The following is a 27,976-nucleotide window of genomic DNA, read 5'->3' on the forward strand; positions in this document are numbered from 1 at the left end:
CGCAGAGGGACCGGACCCAACGGCCTTGGGTCAGGGGAAGCCGCACAGCCGGGCCCGGCTAGTGCAACCAGCCAGCTCCCCTTGGCCTGACAGACACCATCCAGCTGGGGCTCCAGCCCTACCTGAGGGAGCGGCAGAGACCCAGTGCCCTGGGGGTGCCGTGTGGCCCCCTGGGCTCAGTCCAGGAGGGATCCCCAGGGGAGCAGCACTCCCCCAGGCTGCAGCAGAGGTGGGAGATGCCACTGCTGGGGGGCTGGGCAGCCCTGAGCCACCGTGGTGCCCACACAGGATCCCAATTGAACCTGTCGCTGCAGCGCCCCTGCCCTGCAAGCTCCCCTACTCCCAGAGCAGGCCCTCCCTCCCCACACGAGCCCCCACACTTCAGGGGCTGGCCCTGCCTCCCCCCAGGGCCCACGGGCATCATCACACAGAGGGCAAGATACACAGGCTTTATTACAAAGAGTAGAGCTCTGCTGATGACGCCCTGACAGGGAGCCCCCCCGACTGTGTGTGTGCAGGGGAGGGGCAATGCCCAGCTGTGAGAGCTCCCCCGACCCTTCGGTAAAGGGCAGCTCCTCCCCACCTGTGGCTCTGGGGATGAGGCCCCCCTGGGTACAAGTCTCCGGGCTCGCGGGGGTGGGAGCTGCTCCTCGGATGTGGCTCAGGGCCTCGCAGGGGTGGAGAGAAGGGGGCAGCTCCGAGTCCAGCTCCCTGGGGCTCAGGGCTGGGAGTGGGGATAGGCCAGTGGTTCTGCTCCCGGGCTTTTCGTGAGCCAAGGGTAGGGGCACTGGGAGGTGGGTGGGACTGGGGGTGCCACGCTGCTGCAGGGGTATCACCCTCCCAGGGTTCAGTCCAACCATTCCGTGCTTCCCCCTCACCCGACTCAGGTTGGCAGAGACCCTTGGCGGGGGGGGAGGGGGTGTTTTAAGTGTCTTTGGAGACCCCTCTGGGAGGGCAGGGTCCACACACAGCCCGCGGGTGTTGCTGGGCTCAGTGGGGCCCCCCCTGCAGGGCCCCGTTCAGCCCCGTTCAGCGTGTGTGGGAGGGGCCGATGCCCGGGGGAGAAGCAGGATGGTCCGGCACGCAGGTGGATGCTGGTCCCTCAGTAGGCAGGGGGCCGGTCAGCCCCGCATGCTGCTCATGCGCTCACCCAGCAGCCAGTACGTCCGCATCTTGCCCTTGCCCTGCGGGAGGAGAGGAAGCTCAGGGGGGGATCCCGGGGTGCTCCCCCCATCCCCATGCAGGGCCCCAGGCAGCCTGGCCTGGGAGCGGGGTGCAGGCCAGGGGCAGAGTCCGCTCCGACAAGTGTTAGGAGATGTGGCAGGGTCGGGGGCAGCCCAACCCAGGCCGGGCTCGAGGGAGGGGGCAGCTGGCTCTGCACAGGAACAGGACTCCATGGGGAGGGTACTAGTGCCTGGGGGAAGACAGTGGCAGGGGGACTGATGAGGCTGGTGGGGGCAGGGGGAGGCCATGCTTCCATCACCTTCATCTCCACATCCCCACGCAGCTCCAGCTCGAAGCAGCCGACCTCCTCCAGGACGCTCTTGGTGGCTGATGACAGGTGGATCTTCAGGGCTGGAACCACAGACAGGGGGCTGTGGATAGTGCAGGGACACGGCCCCCCTGCCCGCAGAGACCCAGCCCCCTCCAGCTCCCTGCGGCCACCTGCCGGGCCTCGGCTCAGCTCCTGCAGAGGACGACTGGCCCCGTCCAGCCAGCTCCAGCCACCCACTCCACTCTGCTGGCCGCCCAGCACCCCTCCCCACTCCCCACCCAGTGCTCCCCTCTGCCCCCCATTTGCTGGCACCACCCTCCCGCCGCAGTGCCCCCCTCTGCCCCCCACACCTCAGCCCTGTGCCTGGCCCCTTTACCTTCCCCATTGGACTCCATCCTTGAGGCCGTGTTCACCGTGTCCCCAAAGAGGCAATAACGGGGCATCTTCAGACCAACCACCCCGGCACAGACCGGGCCTGGGACAGGAGAGAGAGTGTTGGGCACCCCACTGCAGGCTGTGCCCAGGGCTGACCCCTCCCCTGCCCGGATCACCTACATTCGAATCAACCATCCCTTGCACTGATAGTGCTGGGCTAGTGCAAAGGGCCTCGCACGCTAGCGGCTCCCTGGGTGCGGCTGGGAAGGTCCCCAGCCAGCCGGTGGTAGAGCTAGGAATGGAACTCGGGAGTCCTGGCCTTCAGTTCCCCCCCCCCTCTAACCTCTATTCCCCATTCCCTTACCAAAAGCTGGGAATGGAACCCAGGAGTCCTGGCCCTCAGTCTCTCCCCCCCCCCCCCCCCCCCGCAACCACTAGACCCTGTGACATTGCACTCCATATGCTTGATGGAAATATGCTGATGAATATGACATCACTGGAATTTGCTTTACACTAAGTACCCCTTGTATGGTGCCATTAGAAAGCTTGTAATCTACTGAGTGTGCTCATCCTATTTGTTTACACGTCTTATTTCTCTGTCTGGAGTTGGGAGAATAAGATATGAACTTGTATCACGGATGTAAACATATGAAGTGGAGGCCATTAAGGGTGCTCCAGAAACAATCAGTTGTAAATGGCCTTAGTTACTTGAAAGCCTTCCTGTGGACGCGTGGGCCAGCCCATGGGGAATGGAGAGTGGGGGTCTTACAGGGACATGTGACCATGGCACCTGATACTGGAATCCATCTTAAATCTGGTTCTTTTCCATTTAGAAGCAGGGGTGGGGACCCAGAGAAACGAAAGAGTCCCGCCTTGTGCCAAAGCTATAAAAGAGGGTGGAGCAGGACAAAGGGGCGGCCAGTCATGAGAAAATCCCTGCTTACCACCTGAGATGTCTGCTGGAACTAACAAGGACTGTACCAGGGGAAGGATTGGGTCCAGACTAGGAAGGAGTCTAGTCTGTGAAAGAAGCTGATTGGAACAGCTCTGAGGGGGAGATTTACCTGTAATCAGTTTCTTAATGTATTAGGCTTAGACTTGCGTGTTTTTGCTTTATTTTGATTGGTGACTTACTCTGGTCTGCCTGTTATTACTTGAAACCACGTAACTCCTACTTTTTATACTTAATAAAATCACTTATGTTTATTAATAAACCCAGAGTAAGTGATTAATACCTGCGGGAGCAAACAGCTGTGCATCTCTCTATCAGTGGGGCGAACAATTCGTGAGTTTACCCTGCATAAGCTTTATACAGAGTAAAATGGATTTATTTGGGGTTCAGGCTCCCAGGAAGGCTGAACACTGGGAAAGTCCCTGTTAACTGAGAAGCCCCTTGGCTGAGTGAATCTCGGTTTCAGTGAACTGCAGAGGGGCGTGGCCCAACCTCTGGGTCTGTGCTGGAGCTGACTGGAGTGTCTAACTCAGCAAGAGAGGAGTGGAGGGGCACCTGTTCTGGCAGGAGGGTTGTTCTCAGGGGTATCCCAGCTCATCGAGTGACAGTCTCGAGGGGAGTCTCTGTGACCGAACCCGTCACAGACCCCACTCCCTTCCCAGAGCGGAGATAGAACCCAGGAGTCCTGGCTCCAAGTCCCATGCAAAGGGCCCAGCCTATTTAGGGTCAGAGCGAGACAGGGTCTTGCAGAGCTGCATGGTTGGGGAGGGGCAGGAGGGGGCTTCTGCCCCATAGAGGTACCAAGTGCCATTGCCGCCCTTGGCCCTCTGTGCACCCCAGTATGTGCAGGGGGGGGGTTACCCTAGGGGCTCCCTGCAGCCCATTCCCTGGCACTGCCTGGGGCCACGCTGTGCTCAAGGCCCTCCCAGCCGCGCCCCCCCCCCCTCCCCCCGCTCACCACTGTGGATCCCGATGCGCAGCTTGAGTTGCTGGTCTGGCCGGTGGCGGATCTTGAAGGTGCGCACGGCGTCGAGCAGGGCCAGGGACATGTGGGCCACCTCGCAGGCGTGCAGTTTGCCGTTGCGCACCGGCAGCCCCGACACCACCATGTAGGCGTCGCCGATCGTCTCCACCTGCAGGGGAGGGGGGAGCACAGCCCTGGGGCAAACCGGCTGCACACGCTGCCCCCGCCTCCCTGGACACCTCTCGCTCTGGGCCTTGTTGTGAGGCTTGAGTCATTGGATCAATGGGGGGGGGGGGCATATCTGTCCAGGCAGCTTAAGTGTGTGTGTGTGCACCCTCGCACGTGTGTGTGTGTGCACCCTCGCACGTGTGTGTGTGTGCACCCTCGCACGTGTGTGCCCAGGCAACCTCAGCAGACCAGGAGCGTTGTACTCGGCTGACGCGCCCTCTTGCCTCTGGCCATGAGCTGCCCCAGCTGACAGGGTCTGGAGGAAACTGCCCCTTCCTCCCAGCGACAGGAGACTGGCTGGGCAGGCCTGGCAGTGCCTCTGCTCCCTGGCACTGGCCCTCGGAGGGCCTGGCAGCGAGTGTGGCTCGGGGCAGTGCCAGGGAGCTCCTCTCACAGAGCAGCAGGGGCACGGCTGGGGGGCATGGAGCTGCAGAAGCTGCCTCCGGAGTGAGGATTTCCAGGGCCAGGAGAGCAGAGCTGGGGCACTGGGGGCACTTGGGGGCAATGGCGTCTCCACCAGGGCAGCAGCATGCGGGGGGCTGTCCCGGGGCGGGGAGCAGCTACTTGTTCGTGCCAGAACCAGCAGTCTAAGTGGAGGCCGGTGTCGGCCAGATCTCCCCGCCCCCGGCAGCCCCCCCCCACCAGGCAGCCCCCCCCTCACCTTGTAGACGTCGAAGTTGTCGATGATGGCGTCGAAGCAGGTGTACAGGTCGTTCAGCAAGGTCACAACCTGCAACGCATGCAGCGGGGGGAGGGGGAGGTGAGAGGCTGCAGGGGCTCGGCCTGGCCTGATCCCCCACCCCTGGGCAGTGAGCGCTCCCCCCCTTACGCGCCAGCCCCCGGGGGGGGGGGGGCAGTCGTCCCTGAAGCAGTGACGCAGGCAGGGCACCTCGGAAACGGAGCCTGGCAGCTCTGCCGAAGCAGAGGCTGTGCCCGCCGGTGGGGGTGGGAGCCAGGGCTCCAAGCGCCGCCAGCTTTGAACCCCGGGACGGGGGCCCTGGCCAGCTCCAAGCTCCGCCACTTCTCTCCTGCTGCCTTCCTCCTCCCCAGCACTGCAACCGCAGGCAGGAGTCCCCTCCCCAACCCCTGGGGCTAGACAGCGGCTGTGCCCGGGGGGCTGGGACAGAGACCCCAGGGGAGCACCACAGACCTCCCCCAGCGACTCCCGGGGGCTCTCACCCTGCCCCCCCGGTTACCTGCACAGGGGGGGGGGGACGACGACTGCTCTCACCCCGCTCCCCCCGGTTACCTGCACGGGGGGGCTGCTCTCACCCCGCTCCCCCCGGTTACCTGCACGGGGGGGGGCTGCTCTCACCCCGCTCCCCCTGGTTACCTGCACGGGGGGGGGGACACACGACTGCTCTCACCCCACTCCCCCCAGTTACCTGCACGGGGGGGGTTGCTCTCACCCCGCTCCCCCCAGTTACCTGCACGGGGGGGCACTCTCACCCCGCTCCCCCCGGTTACCTGCACGGGGTGGGGAGCAGCTCTCACCCCGCTCCCCCCGGTTACCTGCACGGGGTGGGGAGCAGCTCTCATCCCGCTCCCCCCGGTTACCTGCACGGGGGGGGCAGCTCTCATCCCGCACTCCCAGTTACCTGCATGGGGGTGCTCTCTGCCGACAGGGCTGTGAACCCCACGATGTCACTGAAGTAGATGGTGACGTTGTCAAAGGCCTCAGCCTGCACCGTCTCCCCGCGCTTCAGCTGCTCGGCCACAGAGCTGGGGGACAGGGAGAGCGGGGTGAGGGATGGGGGCAGAAGGGGCCTAGATGTTCAGGTATTTGGGGGGCTGGGGGAGGAGGAGCAGGCCCCCATAGCACTGGAACCTGGGTGCCAATGGAGCCCTTGGGAGTATGGGGGGTTAAGGAGCCTGCCTGGGGCGGGTGGGTCTGGCCCATCACTCACTGGGGCAGGATCTGGTAGAGCAGGGTCTCGGCCTTGCGCTTCTCCTCCAGGTAGGCCTGCGTCCGCTCCTCCACCAGCTCCTCCAGGTTGTTGGCGTACTGCTCCATGCGCGACAGCAGGTTGTCCAGGATGTTGCTGGTGTTCTCCCTGCAACGCACGGGGCCGTGAGGATGCTGGGCCGCGGGAACGTCCCTTTCTCCCACCCACGCAGCTCCCTCTCCTCCAGACCTCGCTGGGGGTGGGACACCCCACGCCAGCCACGCAGCCAGCACAGCCCCCCACTCGCTCCCTCTCCCACCCGAGGACAGGGACTCGATGGAATCACCAGGGTGGAAGCGGCCAGGGGCAGGGCCCCACGACCAGCCAGCAGGGGGCAGGCTCCAGGGGCGGGGGGGTGAGCAGGGGGGCAGCTCGGTCCCACCCGTCCCTCCATGGGCTGGCGACATGAGCGGGGCCTGTGCCAGAAGGAAGTGGGGAGCGTCTGATTGAGGAGTCTGTGGCTTGGGGGGGCTGATGAGGGGGCTGGGAGTGATGGGGGGGGGGGGACACGGACGGGGGCGCTCACCTGTTGAACTTGCGGAGCAGGACCTTGATCTGGTTGAAGTCCGGCCGCTCCAGCACGTCCTCGGCCCAGCAGTGCTGCATGAGCTGCCCCAACTCCTCGATGTGGCAGGCCACGTTCACGGAGGGCCGGAAGTAGGGGCGCTTGCCGCTCTTCACCCGCTCGATGATCTCTGAGGGCGGGGTGGGGTGGTGAGCCAGGGGCCCCATGGGCAGCAAGGCACAGGCCCAGATGCCCCCCCTGCATCAGCCTCCCCTCAATGCCCCACTTGGCTCTAGTGCTGAGCGCATGGGATGGGACTCAGGACTCCTGGGTTCTCTGCCTGGCTCTGCCGCTTTCCCCTCCTGGCTGCCTTCCAGTTGGCCGGCGGGTTGGGGCTCTTGGCTGACCACCCCCCCCTCCTTCAACCCTGTCCAGGGAACGGACCCCCCCATCTGCCCCAAATACGGGTTCTCCTGGGGGGGGGCCAAGCCCGGCTTCCCTCAGCCCAGGATTCCAGCCAGCACCTGCCCCGCTGGCACTCCGCTCCCTGGCCTCCACCAGCCCCACAGAGGCTCCTCTCCCAGCACACTGCCCCAGGGGAGGGGGGAACGCCCCATTTACACAGCCAGATCCCCAAAGGGCACTCCCTCTGCTCTGGGGCACCAGCCCCCCTGCAGGGCTCACACCCCCCCCCCCACTCTCACCTTTGGGGCTCAGGTCCATCCCCTCCACGTAGAAGACCCCGTTGCGCAAGGCTATCTCCTGCAGGATGATCCCAAAGCTGTATACGTCGCCTTTCTGGGTGCCCCGGGCCAGGGGCACCTCCATGCGCAGCAGCTCGGGCGCCGTCCACAGCTTCTCTGCGGGGGGCGAGGAGACAGGGTCAGCCGGAGCAGGGGAAGGGGCATGGCCAGGCTGGCAGGAGGGAAGACACCAGGGTTGGCGTGGCTGCCCTGCTGCATTGTGGGTACTGCCGTCTGGGGCCTTCCAGCTGGGCTGGGGCTTGGAGGGCCTGGATCCGAGCCTTAGGGCTTCCCCCCCAGCTGACCCGGCCTGGGACTAGCAGGGCGGGATGGGGTGGCTAGTGAGGGTCGGGAGGCATGGCTGGGACCAGCTGGGGGTTGGGGGCCTATGGTTGGTGAGGGTCAGGGGGGCATGGCTGGGACCAGCTGGGGGGGGAGGCTTGCCTGGGATCAGCAGGGGTTGGGGGCCCATAGCTGGTAAGGGTCGGGGGGGCATGGCTGGGACCAGCAGGGAAGGATGGGGGGGCCGTGCCTGGGCCCAGTGGGGGTCAGGGGCCCATGGCTGGGACCAGCAGGGAAGGATGGGGGGCCGTGCCTGGGCCCAGCGGGGGTCAGGGGCCCATATCTGGGACCTGCAGGGAAGGATGGGGCAGCCAGTGGCCAGCCGAGTGAGCAGGGGCTGTGTCCACCCCCGAGGGACCCCCCACCGTTTCCAGGGGCCCCCGGGGCGCCGCGGCCCTCACTGGCGAAGAGCGCGTGGGAGTCATCGGAGTCGGGGGCCTGGCGGAAGCTCTCCAGCCCGTAGTCCGTGATCTTGAGCACGAAGCGGCTGTCCACCACGCAGTTGGAGGACTTGAGGTTGCCATGGGAGACGATCACCCCATTGTGCAGGAACAGCATCCCCTGGAGGGCAGAGAAGCGAGGTGGGGGGTGCCAGAGCCTCAGCCTGGGACCTTCTTCAGCGAAGGCCAGATCCCCTGCCAGGCCTTGCCAGGGGGCAGCAGGGGGGCTGCAGAGCTGGTGCCTGGGTCAGAACTGGGCTCAGAGGCCCCATGGGGAAGGCAAAGGACTGCGTATGGGCATTGGGCACTGCAGGGAGCTGGAGGGGACACTGCAGGGGCAGGCAGGTGGGGGGAGGCAGAGGGTCTGGGGGCTGCTGGGGGCCGGGGACTGCAGGGGGCAGGCAGAGGGCTGGGTGCAGGAGACTGGGGGGGGGGCGGGGACTGCAGGGGACAGGCAGAGGGCTGGGTGCAGGGGACTGGGGGGGGGGGCGGGTGCTGCGGGGGCAGGCAGCTGCAGGGGCTGGGTGCTGCAGGGGCTGGGTGTGGGGCACAGGCGGGAGGCTGGCCGTTACCTTGACGATGTCAGTGGTGAGCGAGTACCGGAACATCCAGTCCAGCGTGATGCTCTCGTTTTCCAGGATGTCCTGCACGGGACGGGCACAAGCACAGAGAGGGGTGGGGGCTGAGCTACTCTCCCTCCTCCCCCACAACTAGGGGTCTGGATCCTTCTGCAACCCCCCCGACAGCCCAGTGAGACCTGCTGGTAATGGGGGTCGGGTGGCACTGGACTAGGCTTGGCTGGTCTATCCTGGGGCCAACCCCTGGCGTGGGCGCGGGACTGAACCAGGGCCATGTGCAGCCGGCACTGGAGTGGGGGGGCTGCACTGGTGCAAAGCACATGTGGCACGGACGGGGCTCGGCAGGCCGAGTGGGCGGAGGGCAGTGGGGGACTTGACGGCTCTCTGTGTTCAGAGAGAGCCGGAGAATAAGGGAGCATGTCCCCATGGCGCCTGGCTGGCCGACAGGGAGCCCGGCGGCCAGCGGGGTACCCGGCAGGGACCCCCAGGGGCCTCTCTCTCGGTCATTGGAGGAACTGCATCTGCGCTGGAGCGCGCGGCCAGGAATCCAGGCCTGTCACGAGAGAGGAAACGTGGGAGGGGAGCGCCCTCCCCCACATAAATCATCCCGCTTGGAAACAGCCCCCGCACCAGCACTCGCTAGGCCCTGGGGAAGCCCAGCCGTGCCCCCTCCTTTTAATTCAGACCCCGCCCCCGCCATCGCCGCTGCAAAGCGTGCCCTCCCAACGCAGGGACCGTCCCGCTGGGGCCCCCCTCCCATGGGCACTGCTGGGGCACAGACAGGCCTGCCCACTGCTCTGCACATTTGCACCGAGTCCAGCCTGGACGCCGGATCACAGCCCTTCTCCTCTCCCCGTCGCCAGGAGATCGGTGCCTGGCGACCCCACTTGGGAACAGCAGCACGCAGGGCACTGGGCATCAGGCCCCTCCCCTGCTGCCCCAATGCCTTCCAGTTCCAGCAGGCTCTGCCCAGCACCAGGCAAACCTTCGCCGGCTGCCACACGGAGCCTCCCCGCCACCTCAGCTGAGAAGAGAATCCAGGAGTCCTGGCTCTCAGGCCCCCTGCTCCAACCCACTGGAGTCCCCTCCCCTCCCAGAGCCCGGGAGAGAACCCAGGAGTCCCAGCTCCCAGTCCCATCCACTACCCCCCACCGCCCCATAGCCCCTGCCCAGCGATACCTGGAGGCTCCCGCGTGGGCAGTACTCCGTCAGGATGCAGATGTTTGGGGGGTCCGTGCAGGCTCCGACGAAGCGGGTCAGGTGTTCGTTCTGGACGTCCCTGATCTGCAGGGGGATGGAGAAGGCCGGGTTAAGGGAAGGCCGCTTGGAGTCCATATTGTCTTTCCTCCCAGAGTGCTTTGCAGGCCACTCAGAGGCATTGCTTCACCCAGCACTGGGATGCAGCCACCTCTGAAAGGCATATGTGGGGCAGGCCTGTCTGTGCACCGTCAGTGCTCATGGGAGGGGGGCCCCCCCAAGCGGGATGGTCCCCGTGTTGGGAGGATCACACTATGTCTACAAGGGACCCCTCCCTTGGCTCTGAGATGCAGCCACCTCTGGGAGGGGCTCAGCAGCTGTTTAACAGCCATGAAGGCAGACGCTGCGGAGGAAGCCTTTGCTCAACCTAATGAAGGATTTATCAGGCCAGTCAGGTGGGCAGGAAATTGCTTGGCCGGCATCCAAGCACGTGATATTTACGAGGCGAGCTGAGTGCGGGGAGGTCGAAGGTCACTCCATGATCAGCAGCCCCAACTTCGTGTGCTGAATTCCAGTCCCAAAAGCAGAGGAATGACCCAATGCAACGCCCCCCTCTCCCCCCGCATCTCCAGCTGCAGCCAGATGTCAGGAGATGCAGCGCAGCACCCTGCAAGCCAGGCCCTGCGTGTGCACCAATCCCCGTGCACAGGACACGGGGATAGTGGAACATGTGGCCAGTTTCCTCTTGGCCTGTCACCTCCCCACCCCTCCCGCTGGCTCAACCCCTGCATGTTTTCCCCACAGCTGGCGCAGGGACAGAGGGTCTCCGGCCAGCCCAGACATTTAAAAAGACCCGATGTGCTAAAACCTCCCTCCATGCACGGGGGCAGAGGGAACTTCCCGGCTCGGCTCGGCGCCACAGGAATTCACCCCACGCGCCGCACCAGGCTGCATGTCCCACGGATTGGGGCGGCTCTAACCCAGGAGCTCTCCCCGCCCCACGGCCGTGTCGCCGTGGTCGGCGTCTCCCCCGGAGCCGGGACCGAAAGGGAACAGGGCCCATAAGCTGCGGTCATGGCTCTGGGGCCGCACAGGGGTCGCTGGAGCTCCTGCAGCCTCCCGCAGCCCAGCCGAGAAAGCAGCAGAGATCCCGGTTCCGAGGCCGGGGGGAAGCGCTGTGATCACGTCGCCGCCCCAGGCCAGAGCGCTGCCCCACGCCCCATTCACCCCCTTTCCGAGGCGGGGCGGCCAGATGGGTCACGCGGCTGATGGGCTCTATCATCAGAGCGCCCTGAGGCCCGGCCGGTGTCCCTGGCATCCCCACCCGGCCTGAGAGGGACGAGCAGCCCCTGCCCGGTGCAGGGGCCTGCGCTGTGGGAGACCGGCCTGCACAGAAGGCCTAGGGCTCGTTTAACCCAGCTCCTAGCCTGGCCTGCTGGGTCCCTGAGCTGGCCGGAGCCCTGAGGGGCCAGGCCTTGCCCTGCACTCGGGCAGCGTTTGTCCAGCCAGTGACGTCCCATCCGGCTACAGACTCTGCCAGCCCTGCCCTGCCCGGCCCCAGGCCCCCAGCTGCGGTGCCAAGGCTGGGCTGCGTGGGGGAGGGGCACCTCTCTACTCACCGGCGCCAAGCACCCACGGCTCCAGCTGATGTCAACAGGAGCACCCAGTGCCCAGGCCCAGGGACCAGCTTTCGTAACGCCCAGCAGCTCCCATGGGCCTGAGTGCGGGGAGGGAGGGGAGCCGGACTCCAGGCGCCTGAAATGGAGTGCTGGTAACCAGCCTCAACCCCCAGCAAAAGTCAGGCCTTAACCACCCTGTGCCTCAGTTTCCCCCCCTGGGAAGTGGGGAGGATACTGTCCCCACGTGGGGCCTGGCAAGCGCCCCATATGGCAACCAGGGATCCAGGAAGCTCCCCCTCCTCCCAGTGCTGCCCCTTGGCTCAGGCTGATTTCTAATTAGCAAGGAAAGGACAGTGGCTTCCCTGCTGCTTCCTTGCTAATGAGTAATTAGCCTGGCGTGGCAGAGCCCGGAGCCAGCCCCGCCTGCCTGCCAGGGAGCGGGTCCCTCCCCTCGGCACACGGCGCAGAAAGGGCCCAAGTGTGCGACGCCGCCTCCTGCTGGTGCCCCAAGGCGCCCGAGGAGTTTACTGGGGTGTGGGGGAGCCCTAGGAGTGGCTGCCATCCAGCACAGTCCTTTGGCCTGTCCAGCCCTGTCTCCTGCCCACTGGCTGGGCCAAGTGGCCAGGCCCTGCTGGGCTGACAGGTGGGGGGGCATTTTGCCTCAGGCAGCAGCTGAGAATTGCCTCCGCCCCGGTACTCGCCCAGCGCACCTCGCAGCGCCGGGTCAATCTGTCCTGACGCTGGGGCCTCGATGGTGCTTGTGATGCCAGCAGCAGCTGCTAGTGGCGGGGTCCACGTGCCCTCGCTCCTCTTTGCACCAACGCCATCCCCTAGTGCAGAGACGCTACGGGCCTCACAGCGCTGCCGCACGTCTACACTAGGGCTTTGCACTGGCGCAGACACACCTCCCACAGAGCCGTGTCCCTGTGAGGGCCGGTCCTGCTGATTCACACCTCCCCGGGTGAGCCGGCAGGCAGCCGGAAGCTGAGCGGGCTCAGTCCCCGCTCACCAGGTGTCCTGCAGCAGGGAGTCCCACGCGTGGACCCGCAGCCTGTGAAAGTGGCACGTTGCCTTTAGCCCCCTCAGGTCTGCGGCGGCTGCTCCACACCCTGGTGCCCAGCACAGCTTCGCAGCTGCCGGGCAGATGGATCCATTCCATAATTGGATGCAAGCGGCTCAAGCATCAGTGCGAGCCCCCAGACCCCTCCCAGCTCCAGCTGCCCCCCACAAGGCCTTGCCTTGGGCCCCCTGCTGCTCGCACAGCCATTTACAGCAGCTTCACCCCCCTGCTCCCTGGGGTCAATGGGGGTGGAAGAGGCAGGACAACAGGGAGTCGGCCTCTCCCTTGGGATGGCTGCCTGGAAGCTGGGGGGAACCACAGGGTCTGTCTGCGCCCAGCCACCCCTATTAAAAGCCTCCAGCATGGCCGGTGCCAAGGGGTGTGGCGGAGGAGGGGGGTACAAGGGAGCCCCAGGCCTTAACAGCTCTCCCGGCCCGTGGGGGCTCCGAGGCAGGGCGGCTTGGGAGAGCCCCCGACACACGGAGGGGAGCGTGGCCCAGAGCAGGGGGGCAGGACACGCCAGTCTCTCGCCTTCTCCAGGGGCGGTGGCTGCCCTGCAGGGACACTGCGCTGACCCCTCCCGCTCCAGATCCTCCGCTAGGGACTGATCAACCCACGCCGAGAGGCTGGAGGGGGCTCTCCCAGTGCCCTGGGGGCAGCCGCAAGCGCCAGAGACCTGCCCTGCCCACTGGGCGCCCGCGGGAGGCAGCAGGCTGCCAGGTCTAACGGGAGGGGCCAGTTAGAGCCTGGGAATTCAGTGTGTGCGCGTGACTCTGTACACGTGTGAATCCGCACACGCGTGTGCAGGGCCAGGGAAGGCTCCGGGCTGGGCTCCCAGGAGGAAGCCAGGGCAAGGCCGGGCGCTCGGCTCGCTCAGGGCAGGCTGGGTGGGGCTAGAGCAAGGGGCACTAGCGTCTCCTGGCGAGGTCTCTCCCGCACTGCCCTTCGCCCCGGCTCTCGCTCCCCCCTTCCTCCCCCGCGCGGCCCCCGGGGTGGGGGTGGGACTCGTGCCCAGAGGCCCCGCTCCGGGCGTGGTGGCTGCAGCCCAGGCCTGGGGCTGCCAAGAGGCTCTTGGCATGAGGCTGGGGGGTGGGGGTGGGGGTCAGTATTTTTCTCCTCTCCGAACACAGGCGCACAGGCCCAGGCACTAACGAGAGGCAGGAGCATCGTTAGCAATGGGGATGCTGGGTGGGGGGGGTCAGACCTCACCCCCACACACAACACACCACATTCTGGCAGTCAATAGCCGCTGTAGCGGAGTGGGGAGCTGGGCCCCAGGGCAGGGAGGGGTCCCACCAACCCCTCCCATCCAGAGAATTCGGGAGCCGAGTCCGGGTCCCCCCCAAGCTGGGGTCTGTACAGGGGGAGGAAGGCGGAAGGCAAGAGAGCCCAGCCCAGCCTCCTGCTCACGGGTGCTCCGCGGGGGGGCCCCATAGTGCACGTATGCAGTTGTGTAACGTGGCCCCTTTGCCAGCACCGCCTGGATCCTCAGCCGTGCGAGCCGGGCAGCCCCCGCGGAGCTGAACAGAAACACCCGGCCGCACCGAGCCCCTCAGCCCAGCCACCTGCCTGAGCGCTGGCCGGGTACCTACGTGTTTCAGCTCAAACAGCACCTTCCGCGTCAGCTCGATTCTCTTCCGATTGATGTGCTTCACCGCCACGATGTTCCCCTGGAGAAAGAGATTGGGGGGAGCTCAGATGGGGGGTAGGTCCTGTACCTCCCCCGCCCCGGGCAGCTGTTTAACATCTATGGACACTGATGGTCAGGGGAAAGTGCCCCCTACTGACTCCACCCTGCCCCCGCAGCGCAGTTCCCCCTACTGACCCACCCCCTCCCCTTGTTGACCCTGCCCTGCCCCGCACAGCACCCCCCACTGACCCCACCCCCTCCCCGCAGCTCCTGGCTGCTCCCCCGTGCGCTCAGGCGGGATCCCCGCACCCACCTTGTAATAGGCCGTCTTGGCATAGATCTGGAACTGCCCCTCCGTGGTCAGCAGGGAGCCGTAGTTGGAGCCTCTCTGTGCGGAAGCAAGCGCCGGTGTGAAGGGGGACCGCGGGCAGCGCCGACACGCCCAGGGTTTCTGGGGCACCCCCCCTCGCAGCCCTCGGGGAACCCTCCCTCCCAAATCTCACCCCCACCACTCCTGCTGCAGGGCTTTGGGGGAGGGCAATGGCTTGGAAGGGTGACAATGGCTGGAGGGGGCCCCAGCAGGCCGTGGGGGACCCCTCCCTATCACCGCTTCAAAGCCAGCTGGACCTGGGCGCCCCCAGCCCCCCTCTCCCCCCACACCTCCAATGCCTGGCCGGGCTCAGCACCTGCTCAGGGCTCCCTGACTGGATTTGCTTTGAATTAACCTCCCTGGATCTACAGCTGTAACCAGGGGCCCTGGCCCGGCTGCCTTCGCCCAGTGCCGGCTGGAGAGGGGGTCCCTTGGGGGGGCTGCTCGGCCCGGGGTCCCAGCCAGACACCCACCCTCCTCCGCCAGGTCGCCGAGCCCCGGGAGGCTCACCAGGGACAGGGTCAGTTTGCTCCCAGTGCTACGCAGGTGTTTCTCCAGGCTGCTGGACTGGACGTCCTCCCAGCGCACACGCCACAGCTCGGCCGCCAGCTCCTTCTCCAGATTCAGCTTCCTGTGCCGGGGGGGGGGGGGGGGGGGGATGTGTGAGAGGGCATCAGGCGCCAGCCCGGTCCCAGTGCCCCCCACGCTGCTAGTTATCTGTACGGCGGTAGCACCTGCCCGAGCCATGGCCAACCACCCCCTTGGGCCAGGTGCTGCCCAACCCCCCTCCCGGGCCCAATCCCACCTCCACCCCCTGCTGTCGCCTCCCCCCACATCTGCCCGTAAAGCAGGAGCATTTCCCCTGCCCTTCCCCCCCGCATTTGCAGTAGAGCCCCCCGCCTCATATCCCCATCCCTGCATCCCGGCCAAGGTCAGCCAGACACAGCCCCCTCCCCGGCCCAGCCCTGGGGGTGCAGGGCCCCTCCCCGCACCTGTAGATGAAGAAGGAGGTGACGGTGATAATCAGCAGGATGAGGCTCACCATGACGGAGAGGATCTCCAGGGTGGTTAAACTGGCTGCAAAACAAGGCAGGAGGGCGATGGTGGGGAGCGACTGGCTCAGAGTCCTGAGTTCGAATCCAGCCCAGGGGCTGTATGTGCTGGTCTGTGCTGGGGGGGGTCTCAGCCAGGGAAGTTCCCATGGCAACACCCACTAGGCAGCAAAGCCCACAGTGGGATGGGGGAAGCATGGCCAGTCACTGGGCCTGTTCTGGGGGCACAGGGTACCAGGTGCAGAGAAACACCAAGGAGACTTGTCCCCCCTCGTGGCTTTGCGGGTGAGGAGCCCAGGCCGAGCTCACGGGAAGGGGGCAGCTCCCCACACCCCCGTATGGGGTGCAAAGCCCGCTGAAGGGGGAGGGATGGAGCCGCACGGCTGGGCTGGCTGGAGGGGCTTGTTTTCATGTGGTCGGCCTAGTGCAGCCCTTCCCCGCCGGGGGAGGCTGGATTCTGCCTGCGGGAAGGTATTTATGCTGGCGGCGCTCCAGGGGCGAGGACTGCCTGGAGCAGCACCATGGGCCTGGGCAAGGGAATGAAACCCTCAGAACTTGCTCTGCAAAGCCCGGGAGCGGGGTCTGGGATGCTGGCCCCACCTTTGCGGCACAGGGGGTTGTTGTTGTCGAAGCCGCAGGGCGGGACGTCCCTGGGCACGCCTTTCCCCGGCCAGTGGATTTCACGCCCGGGCACCGCGCTCATCTTCTTGGTGGTGCCATTGTAGCTGTAGACTATCTGCAGAGGGCGAGAGAGGGGGGCTCTGGGAGGGGGCCAACAGCAGGAGCCCCCCAGGGTCCCAGGCTGCCATCACCCCCTCCCCCCGCCAGCTATAACGCCCAGGTAACAGGGCCCTGGGTTTGGCTCAGAGCCGTCCCAGTCCAGCCTCAGGGGGTGGCTGCAGAGGACAGAGCTGGGAGGCTGGGCCGAGACCCACTGACCTGGAACGTGCCCGACATGGGGTCCATATCCCACAGTGAATAGTCGCTCTCCCGGTCTCCGTTCTCATCAATCTTCAGGAAGCCGGTGACTCCTGCGGGGAAGGGGGGGTGAGAGACCTCAGGACCAGCTCCCTCACAGGGCAGCACCCGGGGTCAAAGGGCAGAAGGGCCCGAAAAATCAGGCTTTGAGGCTACAAGTGGAGAAGGGGATATTGGGGGGACCATATGGCTCTGAGATGCAGCCCCTCTGGGGTGGGGTGCAGAGGCTGGTTATACAGGGATCCCTCGCCTGGTGCCAAGATGCAGCTGCCTCTGGGGTGGAGCGCAGCAGTGCACAGCAACACCACACAGTACTGGCTAAAAAGCAAAGGAGAAACCTGCACGCCGCTGGAACTGCTGGGGAATTTCACCCACTTCCTGTGTTAGAAAGGGGCCGGAGGCTGACTCCAAAGAGCGCAGGCCCCTGGGCTGGGGCTCGTCTGACGGACCCTCTGGCAGCCCAGCGTCCCCTCAGCCCCATGGCGGAGGGGCCCCACCAGAAGGGGGAGCGGAGCCACGTGGAGCCCGGCCAGGGCATTCGGGATGCTTTCTGGCGGGGTCCCCAGCGTGGGCGTAGAGCTGTGAGGGGAGCGGCTCCATCACTCCACAGCCCATCCATCTCCCGCCGAGTAGCCCGGCCCAGCGGCTCCCGGCCCAGCTCACGCCCCGAGCCGCTAACGATCCCAGCCCTGGAATTTCTGGAGAGAAGGAATGAGCGGCTCGGGGAAAGGATCCGTCTGGCAGCGCTGGGCAGGGCAGGGCAGGGAGGCGGCTGGCACCTGGCTCCGTGGCCAGCACCATGGGAGTGGCGCCCCTGCTGGCCCTGCCGGGAATCACAGGCCAAGTCCCCCCAGGGCCTCCCTTCTCCCCCAGCTGTTCCCCAGGGCTTCGGGCTGCACAAAGGGGTCTCTGCCCCAGGAGCAGCCACTGGAGACTCCAGCGTCCGTACGCTGGGGGGGGGGGGGGGCGCTCACCGTAGAAGGTGCGGTTCCACATGTGGCGGGTGATGGCGCTGGCGTTCCGGACGGTGCCGCCCTGCTGGAGGGTCTCATTCACGGCCCGGGCGTACAGCAGCACCCCGTCGTGGAAGGCCGCCGCGATGTAGTTCATCTGAAAGGGATGGGCCAGCTCAGAACCGCTGGGGTGGTGCCATGGGCTGGGTGGGGGGCAGGGGGGAAGAGCTGAGGTGCCCATGCTGCCCCAGGACAGAGGGGTGCTACCCATGCACAGACTGCGGGCGAGTCTCTGTGCCCCCCCCGGTTCCTTATTGGGCTGCTGACCGGCCCTGCTGTCTCTGGCCAAGGAGGGGCGGCCGGTGCGGGGGGAATGGGGGGCCTTACCAGACCATCCTGCAGGGTGAAGTTGAAGTGGGTGCGGGCCCCCTGCTTGAGCTGCTCCAGGAAGGGCTGGTACTCGGGGTTCTCGGGCTCCTTGCAGGTGATGATCATCACTGCCTGGGGGGAGGGGGGAAGAGGGGAGAGAGTCTGAGCCGGGAGGCCTGGGGGAGGTGATGGGCCTGGGTTTCCCACATGGCGCTTGCAGCCCCACGGGTGGGCAGCTGCCAGGACTCCCCGCGGGAGGGTGGCTGGTGATCTGGCACCTCCCAGGGACTCCCCCCGCCACTGCCCGGCTCCCCTAGCCAGTGGGCAGAAGCCTCCAGGTCTGCTAGTCTGGCCCCTTCCTCCGCCCCATCTTGCTTCCAGGCTCCCTCGGCCCCTCCAGGCCCGGGCTCCCTGGGGAGGTTGGGGGCAGTGTCCCGCCCCCGGGCTATTAATAGCCTTCCCTGGCAGTGCTCAGACCTGGGGAAATTATCTCGCTTCCTTCCTCCCTCCTCGTTATTTGCTGACAGCAAAGAGCAAACAGGCAGGGGCTGGCCAGAAGCAGGGAGGGTGAGGGGCACTAGCTGCCCCCACGGCCCCTCGTCTCTAGGGCAACAGAGGGGCCTGGCTGGGGCAATTTGGGCTGAGGCCCAGCAAACTCATGTCACAAGTGCATTTGGCAGGATTCAAACCCAGGGCTCCAGAGCTGCAAACTGAGCCTGTCAGCCCAGTGCCCCTCCCCCAGGAACCTGTAACCTGCCCGCGGCACCTTTATACCAGTGAAGCTGGGTGCACCTTAGCACGTGTGCCAGTGTGACTGTCCTGTGCCAGGTGCAAACACGGCATGTTCTGGCTGCAAGGGGGAGAGCACCATTGCCCTGCTGTTCCGCCCCAGGCACCGCGGCAGCCCCCCTGAGCTAGGTACCAGCACTACCCCAAGTGCCCACCACCGCTGAGCTCAGCAGCCTGGGAGGTGATGAGCGGCCGAACGTCACGTAGCAAATTGGTGGCAGAGGTGGGAATAGAACCCAGGAGTCCTGGCTCCCTTTGATAACATTAGGCCCCACTCCCCGCAGAGCCGGGAGAGAACCCAGCCCCCGCCCCCGCACCGGTCTAAGCAGAAAAGCACACTCCAGGCCAGAGTTCGGAATAGAACCCAGGCATCCGGACTCCCAGCCCCTTGCTGTAGTTACTACCCAACCCTCTTTGAACCCATGGTGCCAGCGCAGTGACCTGTAACAGGCCCTGCCAGTGCTGCCCTCTCCACACAGAGCCAGGCCAGGCCCTGCACTTGGTACCTGGCCTCCCCAGTTACCTGGCTGGAGGGCACCATCCTGGGCACGCCTCACCTTAAAGGCCTCCCTGGCGTTGGCGTCATCCTTGTCCCCACGTCTCCAGGGCCTCTGGGGGTCGGGGAAGCGGGAGCCCTGCAGGCTGGCCCCGAAGATGTCGATGTAGAAGAAGGCGAAGTCCCCCTGCATGAGCCCCTCGCGCCGGGCCTGCAGCATGAGCTGGCGGAAGGTGTCCGGGGGGCAGCAAATGTACACGACTGAAGGGGCAAGGATGGGGTTAGCGGCACCAGCCCCTGGACACGTGCCCTGCATCGCCGGGGGCTCCTCTGTCCTGGGGACCCTGACCCGGATTCTCTAGCTCCGGAGCAGTCAGAGCTGAGGGAGCAATGCATGGACCCCCACGTGCCCCGAGATCCTGCCCTGACCCTAATGCTCCCCACTCCTGCCCCTGCTCTGCTGCCAGAGGGGAAGCGGCTGGACCGGAGCTGGGCAGGCTGGATGGGTCACTGCCCTGGCCCCGGCAGTCCCTCGGGCGGGCTGGTGCAACAGAGAGCCGGGGACGCCCTGTGGGGCATGGCGGGGCACAGGGGTTGGTGCGTGACCGCACACACACACACACACACTCATGCACATGCACACCAGACACACCCCACCCCCCGGCTAGCACTTCTCCTGCCCTGTGCCCCACACCGCCCCCTGTGGAAGAGGCCAGGGCTGGAGTAGCCAGGAGCCACCAGGACTTCCTGCTAGCCCATCCCGGAGCAGGGGTCCAGGCCCTTGGCAGGCACAGCCAGGAAGCCAAAGCCCCAGGGCTCTGCCTGCACTTTTCTCCATATTCCTCCTATGCTGAGCTGGAAAGACAACAAGCCCCCACCCCGCCGCGAGCTGCCAGAGCCGCCTCCCCTGGGAGCCCTTCGCACTACGCCAAGGTTGTGAAATCTGGAGGAGCTGAGTTTAACGAGCTGTTCTCCAGCCTGCCTCACAAGGGCCCAGGGAGGGCCGTGCCAGGCCCCCAGGACGCAGCCAGCGCCGGAGGGAGGGGGCTTGGCCTGGCTGTCCAGGTGCCCAGAGCTACACACCACAAAAGGGTTGAGGGGAAGGGGGGGGATGCTATATAATGACTGGGAACCAGGACTCCTGGGTTCTCTCCCTGACTCTGGCTGGGGAGAGGGGTCTAGTGGTTAGAGCAGGGGAGGGGCAGGGCTGGGAGGCAGGACTCCTGGGTTCTAGCCCCAGCTCATTTTGCGATTTGGGGGCAGGCTCCTTTCCCTGCACTTGCCCCAGCCTCCCCCCGCCATGAAGGGGGCGCATCCAGAACGGCTAGGAGGGTCACAAATGAGTGTGTGAAACAAACTGCACTTCCCTGCCTCGAAAGGCGGGTGGGGGCCCCCCTAGGATGGAATCGCAGGCCTGGAAGGGACCTCGTCTAGTCCAGTTCCCTGCACTCTTGGCAGGACGAAGTAGATTATAAAATTGTAGCTGTGGGCAGCAGCCCCCTGCCCGCTCCCCCAGCGGGCACAACCCTCGCCTGGGCCAGGCGGGGGGCACGGCTGCCCGGCTGTCAGGTCGGAGAGGTGGGGCCCCAGCTCTAGGGCTGCGAACAGAGACAGCCCATCCTGTTGGCTCAGCCGGCCCTTCCCAACGACAGATCTATTTAGCAACAGCTGGTGTTCGTCCCTGTGGCAATAGCAGGCCCAGGGAGAGATGGGCTGCACATGGGGGGGGCACCACGCCAGCTGCTTCACCCGAAAACCCCCCACTGGTGCCAGCAGCCAGGGTGGCACCCGCCCAGCCCAGCCACCACCAGGACAGCCACCGCTCTGGGCAGGGCGGAGGCCAGCGGGAGCTGGGAGCCTGACTCACCCCAGCCGCGGGCTGCTGTGCCCACGGGCATGCAATGCCACGGCCCTGCTTACACCCGCTGTGCCCGGGAGCGGCAGTGCCACAAGCCACAGGTGGCAGGCCAGAGCATCCCCAGCACAGCCAGCCCGGGGGCCGCCCCAGAGACGATCCCGGAATGAGCGCCCGGCACTGACGGGCTGGGGCCGCACGAGACACGGGGCCAGGAAGCCGACCAGCGATCTCGCCCTGGAGGAGACGCGAAAAAGCCCAGCGCCCAGGGGCTGGGGAGCAGGGAGGGGGTCGGAGCCCACCCTTTCCTAGGCCTCAGCGGGCCGGGAACATCCTGTTATTTTCCGGCCGCGCGCGACCCGGCCTGTTGTTTCCCTGCCGCCGGCCCAGCCGTGTCAGCCAATGTGGCCAGGGTCAGGGGGCACGTTCGGTCAGCAGAGCCCCGGCCAGGCCGAGTCAGCGCTCGGCCCCTCCGCAGCCAGGGCGCCAGCCCAGGGGCTTCCTGTTGTGCTGACTTGGCGCCTCCTCCCCTCCAGCCCAGGCTTCAGGCCGTGATTTATCTGAGGCGCTTGCCCAGCGCCCGGCCCCAGCCTTGCCCCGCGGGCCCCAGCTCCTTAGCAGGGCTGGGAGAGGAGACCGGCCGGAGACAGGGGCCCAGCTCAGCTCGGAGAGCTGGGGAGAGTCCGGCAGGCCCTGGGGGGGTCCATCCAGGGTGGGGTGAGGGCCTGCGGCCAGGGCAGGGTGTGGAAGGGGGTCCTGTGCCTGACCAGGACACCGCCTACTGCTGGGGGAAAGCAGAGAGGTGGGAGAGGCAGTCCAGACCTCCTGCCCTGTCGCTGTCGCAGCCCCGGGCCGTCCCACGCACCCCCTGGCCGAGGAGTTGCTTCGTGGGGCCATGCCTTGCCCAGTCCAGCAGCGACGGGCTCCGGGGAAGGTCCCTGGAGGGAGCGCGAAGCCGGACAGGGAGCGCGCCAGGCCCCAGAAATAGCCGAGACAAAACAAACCGAGGCAGACACAGAACGAACACCGTGAAATAGGCACCAGGGACAGACAGAGCTCGGCAGTGCCCTGGGAGCCAGCCTGACCCCGGGGACCCTCACACCACGCCCAGCCCCACAGCGCCTGGGAGCCAGCCTGCCCCCAGGGACCCCCACACCACGGCCAGCCCCAGAGCGCCTGGGAGCCAGCCTGCCCCCGGGGATCCCCACACCACACCACGCCCAGCCCCACAGCGCCTGGGAGCCAGCCTGCCCCCGGGGACCCCCCACACCACACCACGCCCAGCCCCACAGTGCCTGGGAGCCAGCCTGCCCCCAGGGACCCCCACACCACACCACGCCCAGCCCCACAGCACCCTGGGAGCCCCCACACCATGGACTGTTTCTCTCCTACTCCTGCCATAGAGCCACACCCCTCAGAGCAAACTGCAGCAGCACCACTGAGCCACTCTGGCTCCAGGCTAGGCACTGCCTCAGTTTCCCCTCCTAGGGCTACTGAATAATGTCACCACAGGCTTCCCTGGCTCAGGTCACAGCCCTTCCTGGGGCCTGGGGGAAATCACAAAGTTCCCCAGGAAACCCCCAAACTCCTCCCCAGCCAAGCCCCGGCCCTGCTGTGGCTTCTTCCCACTAGAGGATTTTCTCTTTGCTGGCTTCTACTGCCTACAACCCAGCCCTTTGCCAGCCCTTGGGACTCTGTCCAACAGCAACCCCCAAGACCTCCCACAAGGGTCTTCTTGCTCACCTGGTTTTATTTCCACCCCAGAGGCCTGATTTAGCCACCTGACCTGCCAGTCATGTGACTTTGCTACTGCGGGGGTGTGTGTGTGTGTGTGTGTGTGTGTGTGTGTGTGTGAACTAAGTGGGTCACAGGTGGGGCTGTGCCCATCTCCCCTTAAAGGGCCAGGCACCCCTTAAAGGGCCACCTGGAACTGCTTGGCACCAGCGGGGATAGAACTCACATCCTCCTGTGGCACAAGCCCAGGCACCTGAACGAAAGGGAAATCCTCATGTAGCGACTGCAGTGCAGGGCCCATGACACATGGGTGAGCGGTGGAAGGCATACAGAAACCCCCACACGTTAGGAAACGAAGCAGAGAAAGAAGCGGATGGGAGTAAGTGGGCTCCGCGCCCCTGTATAAACGGCACAAGTGCCCCCCTGCGAATCCGGCACTGCCACGCCTACCCAGGGGAGCGGAACGCTAAAGAAGTTGCAGCTGCAAACAGGGTAGTGCCCCTCCTCCTGGAGACAAGATAATCACCCCTAATTCCAGCCTGCATCCCTGCATCCCTGGACTCCCCGTTACAGGATTCCTCTTCACTTCCTGGCTTAAAACATCTGGCAGCGTTGCCATGTGGCTGTACGCGGCGGCCGTGGCCCACCCCAGACATGGCTGCATTTCGGGGACTGAGGAAGTTCTAGGGCCAGAGTCTCAAAACGATTCAGCTGCAGAAGAATCCGGCCTGCTGGGGGCCAGCTGGGGGCCGGGCTCCTGGGTAAATCTGGGCCCGAGGTTAGATGCTCAGCCCCGGAAAAGCTGACACTCGAGGTTGGGCTGGGAGGGTTAATGACATTAATTAGCACCACCACAGCGTCCTCAGTCCTTCGCCCCCCGGGAGGAAGCCGCGTCCCTCACTCGCGGGACAGAATGGCCGTGATCCACTGGCACCCTTAGAAAAACCTCCACTAATAACATCACCTCGCTCCTGTGTGCTCTGCCCAGCCAGGGTGGGGCCCGCTGGGCATCCGGCCTGTCCTTCTCTGTGGGCAGCAAGTGGGCACGGAGCCTGGCTCATCCCTCCTACAGGGAGACGTGGCTCAGAGCTGAGCTCCCCGTGTCTGTCAGGACCCCCCATGGACACGAGGCATCCTGGAACGCCTGGTCAGACGGGGGAGCGGCTAGATGGAGCAGGCTGCACAGGGAGGGATGACACCCCTGCTGCCCCTGAGCCCAGGGTTTCTGGCTGGCTGGGCCGCAGGCCCGGCTCCCCCATGTTTGCAGATGAAGCCGTGCGGCTGATTGGGATTCACTCCCCCTAGGCTGGGGGTGGGGGCATCTTCCGGGCAGGCCCGGGGCTGAGGTCTGGGGTCGCTGCTTGGATTCACAGTTTGACGTGGGGGGAGCAGGAGGAGAACTCTGGGCTGAATGCTCCCACCACGCACCCGGGCGCTCTGGCCCCCCCCCCGGCCCATCCATGGGGTGCTCCCCCTCCCAGCTCTCACAGCGTCTCCACGGGAAGCCCATCACCATGGCGCTGGAGCGCCCGGCTGTCAGACGGGCTGGGGGGGTGTCACTCCACTCCACTCCCTTGCCCCCCGGGGGTGTCTCTGCTTACCCCAGCCCTCCCCCCCATCGCCTGCTATCCGAGCAGCGACTCCCCTCCCCACACGAAAGAATTCCTGCCTGGCTCTGACCCGGGCTGGAGCGATCGCCTGTTAACCCCTGGCTCTCATTAGGTGTGTTTGGGGAGCACGGAGATGCCCGGTCCCAGATTGGGCCCCACTGCGCCAGGTGCTGTACAGACGCAGCGCAGAGACGGCCCCTGGCCTGCAGAGCTCACAGCCTCGGGGGCCGGATCCTGCTCTGAATGACGTCGGCACAAAGCCAGGGCAGGCGCTGACGCAGCTCATTGCTGTTCCGCGCTCCCCCGCAGCACGGCCCTGTGGTCAGCCCTGGGCCGGGCAGGCCTCTGGGAGCAGCCATGGGATGAGGCCGGGCGTTGCCATAGCAGCTGTGACTTCCAGAGGGCCAGGCCTCTTGCCTTTTGTCCCAGCCAGGCCAGGAGCTGTCTCTGTGGGATGGGCCATGGGGTCAGGGAGCACGGGGCAGGTTGGGGCTACGATTTTTCAGTGCCAGGTGCCCAGGATTCAGTGGGTTAGAAACCCAGTGAGGGTACAATAAACCCTGGGCAGGAAGACGATCCATCAGCCTGCCCCAGCTGCCCCTCAAAACACACGCACAAATCCATCCATCTGCATGCGCACACGCATGTACACAACCACACACACATCCACGCACGCTGCCTAATCACCAGGGATCCTAGTTGCCTGTGATAAAAAAACCCAACATTCTCCAATACAAACACAAAACTAGCCATGTTTTTCCACGGGTAAACCGAAGTGCTGACCCTCACTTTCCCCGGCCGCAGTACACACGGGTATCCACGGAACACGGGGTTTTAGTGACAGCCAGTAGAAGCCCGTTTATCCAGCTCTGCATCTGAACCAAACTGGGGCTGAGAGCTGCCCGAGGGAGCGCCGGATAATGGGGGCTCGGCTAAACGGGGTTCTACGGTGCCTGTTTTTATTTTTTCACTAAATGTAAAAGCTGAAGATTCTCTGTCAAGGGGCCAGTTCTGCGTCTTTCCGTGGCCAGCGGATTTCCAGGTGCCCTGCGACTCAATCCGTCTCCACACCCGCACACACACACAGAGACACACGCCCGCCCGGGCTTGCAGCACTGCTGTGCGTCTCCGAGCCCGCGGGACAGTTAAACGTTCCCAAGCCCAAGGCTCCGTGGTTGGGCTGGACACATGGTGGGAGGCGAGGGGGGGGGGGGACGGACTTTCACTGCCCATCTGTGGGGCACCTCCCCAACGTGCAGGTTTGAGCCGAGGCCCCGGCCCAGATCCCTGCTGTCAGGGCCAGATCCAAGTCCATGGATAGTCTCCTCCTGTAGCAGGGTTTGGATCAGGCCCTTAGAGCCGAGAGCCATGGTGCACAAGTGTCATCTGGGCTGGGGGGTTCAGAGCTTGTCTCCCCATCAGGTGCCCCTGCCCCGGGCTGGGCTCTGCCCGCTGCACCCCGGCAGGCTGGCGCCCACCTGCAAAGCGCCCACCTGCCTTCTGGTGGCCAGGCTGGGGCGTTCGTGGAGACCAAGCGTTTGGAATGAAACCAGCCCCACGGGATCGCCCAGGGGGTGTGCACTGGGCCCTGAGCTAGCGAGCTGCCCTGCACTCTGCAGCGGCTGGGTAACGGCTCCGGCAGGGGATTGTCCCACCTTACATCTCCCACGGGGAGCCAGTCCCCTGCCACTGGCACAGAGCACTGGGGACTGGACTGTTGGGGGATTACATGGGACCTGACGGGTGGCTTGCACCTCGAGTGGCTTCGGCTGGGGCCAGATTCAAACCCCCAAGCAGAATTCCCCAAACCAGGGCCAGACCAAACGCACCCCATCTCCCTGCAGCCGGACTCCCGTTGGCTCTAGACTAGGGCTTGGAGGGGCCCCCGACATGACCTGTCCAAGCTCCCCTCTCTCACTGCCCGGGGGAGGGTGTACATTTCACCCCTCACCCCCATCCCAGCAAACTCCTTGCCTTTTCCAATTCAGAGCCACCCCCAACACCGCTCAGCTCCCCCACTCTGTGTGCAGGGAGCCAGGGAAACCAAGCCTGCGCTGGGCTGGCTGGAGCGGCAGCACACCACAAAGTTAACACAAAGCAACTCGGAGAAAACTTCCCCCCCTCGACCCGCTGGGAATCCAAAGGGCTGGATCTGTTCCACGTGGGGGGCTGGGAGAAGGGGGGCAGCGTTTCCGTGTGTGTGTGGGGGTGCATTAAGGAGGTGGGGCGGCACCGGGGCCCCTTGCATTGTTCGGTTGAAGACGAGTGCCATGCGGGGGTGTTGCCGGGGGTGCCGTGGTGGGAAGGCTGCACTGGGGCAGCCTGGGGTTGGGCTGGGGGAGGTGAACCATGGGGTGGCTGCACTGGGGGGGGGGGGGGAGTTGTGCCGCAGAGCAGGGGGGCAAAGTTGCACTGAAGTGGCAGGCAGGGCTGCGGGGAGGGAGGAGCTGCAATAGGGAGATGTTGCATAGGGGGCTTGTGGCACCGTGGGGCAGGGGGGTCCCTGGAAGCAGCCGTACCAAGGTGGGGTGGGAGGGTCACTTACTTCTGCCCTTCTGCTTGATCTCCTGGATTAGGGAGGTGTAGTTGGCCTGGTCTCGGTCCTTGAAGGAGATGTCCATCACGGTGATGTTGTGGACGGTGGGCAGCTGCATGTACAGCCCCTCGATGGCGAAGAAGCAGGGCCGGTCGTCCATCTTCTCGTCCGAGTAGACCAGCATGGCGCGGTGGGTCCAGTTGAAGTGGCGCTGGAGCCCCACAACGTACTCACCCAGCTTGCGGTGGCTGGGCCCGGCCCGCGTGGTCAGGGAGAACATGTCCTTGTTGTCGAAGCCGTGGGCCTCGGCCCCGGCCGTCACCAGCGGCAGCTTCCAGTGGCTGGTCAGGCGGGCCACGGGCGCCGAGCTGTAGACGCAGCCGGGGCCGATGAAGGCGTCGGGGTTGTCGGTCAGCTTGAGGTCCACGGCGGCCACGGGGGCGTCCTGGTCGGAGCAGACGCCGTGCTTGTCCTCGCTGTTCCCGAACACCCAGCGCACCGTGTGGCCCGGCAGTAGGTCCGGCTGCCGGTTGATCCGGTCGATGGCCAGCCAGATGGCAGGGCCCACGCGGGGCCAGGCCCACGGGTAGGTCATGTTTTGCTTCGGCAGCAGCACGGCCAGCGTCAGGTTGGCCCCTTGGCCCCGCGACCCGCCCAACTGGCACAGGACCCCGCACAGCACCACCAGCGCCCACCACATGGCGTCACTGGCGCATCGCTGCCCCCCGAGGTGCAGCCCCCCGGCTCCCCTGCTCCAGCCCCCTAGATCCCGGCGGGCCACCCCGTGACCATGGCCGGAATTCCGAGTCTGCCCGCGCCCGCTGCCCCTCCGTGCCCCGTCCCCCCACTGCCCTGGGCTCCAGCCGCTGGGAGCTCCCTTCCCTTCCCTTCGCTTCCCTTCGCTTGCTTCCCGGTGCTGAAAGTGACTGATTATCTCCCAGGCAGGCAGCCTTTTCCTTCCCCTCATTCAATGACAAAAGGGCTGTTATCATGCACAGCTCCTTAACCCCCTCCTGCCCAGAACCCCCCAGCGCAGGCAGGGAGCACCTGCCCGAGGGAGGGGACAGGGAAGGGGTGTGTGTGTGGGGGGCGGTTTCCCAAAGCCCAGTGAGGTGGGGAGGAGATGAATGCTGGCCCCCCGCTAGTCTCCCCCAGGACTG

General features: G+C 65.6%; 1 protein-coding gene across 2 annotated transcripts; it reads right to left on the reverse strand.

Moving 5' to 3' along the window:
• Positions 1-435: 435 nt before the first annotated feature.
• NPR1 (natriuretic peptide receptor 1) lies at positions 436-27,924 on the reverse strand. 2 transcript variants are annotated; one of them, XM_054010832.1, is made up of 22 exons: positions 26,826-27,924; positions 19,143-19,342; positions 17,815-17,928; positions 17,449-17,584; positions 16,436-16,527; positions 16,097-16,232; positions 15,437-15,521; positions 14,955-15,075; positions 14,388-14,462; positions 14,037-14,114; positions 9,748-9,852; positions 8,563-8,634; positions 7,916-8,111; positions 7,170-7,325; positions 6,487-6,655; positions 5,922-6,068; positions 5,613-5,736; positions 4,676-4,744; positions 3,781-3,955; positions 1,872-1,970; positions 1,484-1,575; positions 436-1,184 (listed from the first exon to the last, which is right to left on the reverse strand). In XM_054010832.1, the coding sequence occupies exons 1-22, from the start codon at positions 27,781-27,783 to the stop codon at positions 1,122-1,124; spliced, it is 3,462 nt and encodes a 1,153-aa protein (XP_053866807.1). In that variant the 5' UTR covers positions 27,784-27,924; the 3' UTR covers positions 436-1,121. The 2 variants fall into 2 exon arrangements, with proteins under 2 accessions (XP_053866807.1, XP_053866808.1); XM_054010833.1 differs by having other exon boundaries at positions 7,952-8,111; positions 26,826-27,915.
• Positions 27,925-27,976: the final 52 nt, after the last annotated feature.

Source organism: Malaclemys terrapin, chromosome 21 (genome assembly GCF_027887155.1).
Source record: "Malaclemys terrapin pileata isolate rMalTer1 chromosome 21, rMalTer1.hap1, whole genome shotgun sequence".
NCBI lineage: Eukaryota > Metazoa > Chordata > Testudines > Emydidae > Malaclemys > Malaclemys terrapin.

What these genes read in the sequence shown, in the direction of transcription:
- NPR1 (XM_054010832.1), bottom strand. Translation starts at nt 27,783, where the DNA reads ATGAGGGGAAGGAAAAGGCTGCCTGCCTGGGAGATAATCAGTCACTTT. An exon ending in GCAAACTGACCCTGTCCCTG is followed by an intron (nt 14,463 to 14,954) that starts GTGAGCCTCCCG and finishes GCTTCCGCACAG; the next exon opens with AGAGGCTCCAACTACGGCTC. An exon ending in CAGAGAGCACCCCCATGCAG is followed by an intron (nt 4,745 to 5,612) that starts GTAACTGGGAGT and finishes CATGCGTTGCAG; the next exon opens with GTTGTGACCTTGCTGAACGA.